Source organism: Rhinopithecus bieti, unplaced genomic scaffold (genome assembly GCF_001698545.2).
Source record: "Rhinopithecus bieti isolate Rb0 unplaced genomic scaffold, ASM169854v2 scaffold_17629, whole genome shotgun sequence".
Taxonomy (NCBI): Eukaryota; Metazoa; Chordata; class Mammalia; order Primates; family Cercopithecidae; genus Rhinopithecus; species Rhinopithecus bieti.
Genome location: NW_016808800.1, coordinates 11,511 through 12,921, shown reverse-complemented (window position 1 = coordinate 12,921; position 1,411 = coordinate 11,511). Strand labels below are relative to the sequence as shown.

Here is a 1,411-nt window from a genome sequence, read left to right as displayed (position 1 = left end):
ATCTTACCATGTAAGGTTTTTCAATACATTTTTTTAAATTTGATTTTATAAAATGCATGGGTTTTGGAATCCATCAGTATGAATATTCTTTACCTTTGAAAACTGGAACTCTGATCTTCCCTAATAAGGAAAGAGAGAAAATAAGAATATTTTATTAGTATAACTTTTTTTTCAACAAATAAACAAGAATAATTTTGAAAAGCTCCTTCAGAAACAATTAAAGTAGCACACAAATGAAATCTCAATGATCTATCACTACTAAAATTACAAATGATAGTCATTAGGGCTAAACCCGTCATTTTGCCTCATTTTCCAACAAATGTTATTTACCTAAGTTGGAGGTTAGCAATGGGGAAAACATTCCTTGAACCAGGGTTCTCAATCTGGGGTCTAAAGATAGGCTTCCTGGGGCTGTAACCCCGAAACCATATATGAAATGTGTGTTTTGTGTAAAGATAATTACTGCTCTAGAAACTTTGGCAGCACTGCCCTCCTCCCCTTCTTGCTAACAGGCTCTTACTGGTGGAAGCACCAATGGCTCATGACCCAGCCCATTCATCAGAGGCAAGGTGTATGACTGGCTCAGGGTCCCCTCACTGGCAGAGCTGAGGCCTCTGATACTGCAGGGCCACAGCAGGGAACGACAGCCTCCTCTCTCCCGTCATCATGAGGTACTGAGGCCACAAAGGGCTCTTCTCAGGCAGCCCTATCTGGGAGGGAGGTCCTTCCCTGGACTCTTCCTCTGATCTCCAAAGCCTCATTTCCACAGCCCTTGGGGATTCCTCTCCGTGTCACATCCTGCATCTCTCCACAATGCTTCTCAGCCCCTTCCACAGGCCCACCTTCAGTCTTTCCCATGGATTCCCCACTGGCAACAAGATAACTTCCACACTCCTCATCGTGACCCCATGGCTCTTTCTGCTCTGGCCCTTGCTACCTTGCTCCAATCTCCCCAACAGGCACACTGAGCCTCGGGATTTTGTTTGTTTGTTCTTGAGACAGAGTCTTGCTCTGTTGCCTGGGCTGGAGTGCAGTGGCGCAATCTTGGCTTAATGCAAACTCCACCTCCTAAGTTCAAGCAATTCTCCTGCCTCAGCCTCCCGAGTAGCTAGGATTACAGGCACGTGCCAAAACGCCCCGCTAATTTTTTTTATTTTAGTAGAGACGGGGTTTCACCACGTTGACCAGGCTGGTCTTGAACTCCTGACCTCAAGTGATCCATCCACCTTGGCCTCCCAAAGTGCTGGGATTACAGGCGTGAGCCACCGCGCCCAGCCGGGAATATTGAAGTTCATGTAGTTCCTGGCACACAGCAATCTCTCCTGCTTCTACACCTTTGCATGTGCAGTTCCTTCTGTGACCATTTTCTTCTACTTAGATTAACTTAAAGATTTAGATCCGCGGCCGGGCG

The 1,411-nt window shown here is 46.3% G+C and overlaps 1 protein-coding gene across 1 annotated transcript in view; it reads right to left on the bottom strand.

Annotated features, from left to right (window-relative positions):
- Positions 1 to 61: 61 nt before the first annotated feature.
- LOC108538881 (uncharacterized protein CXorf23-like) overlaps positions 62 to 1,411 on the bottom strand; it is a 12,598-nt gene continuing 11,248 nt past the window's right edge. Inside the window, exon 5 of the mRNA XM_017887212.1 lies at positions 62 to 120. Coding sequence (XP_017742701.1) covers positions 90 to 120 — 31 coding nt within the window. The 3' untranslated portion in view covers positions 62 to 89. The remainder of the gene's footprint in view (positions 121 to 1,411) is intronic.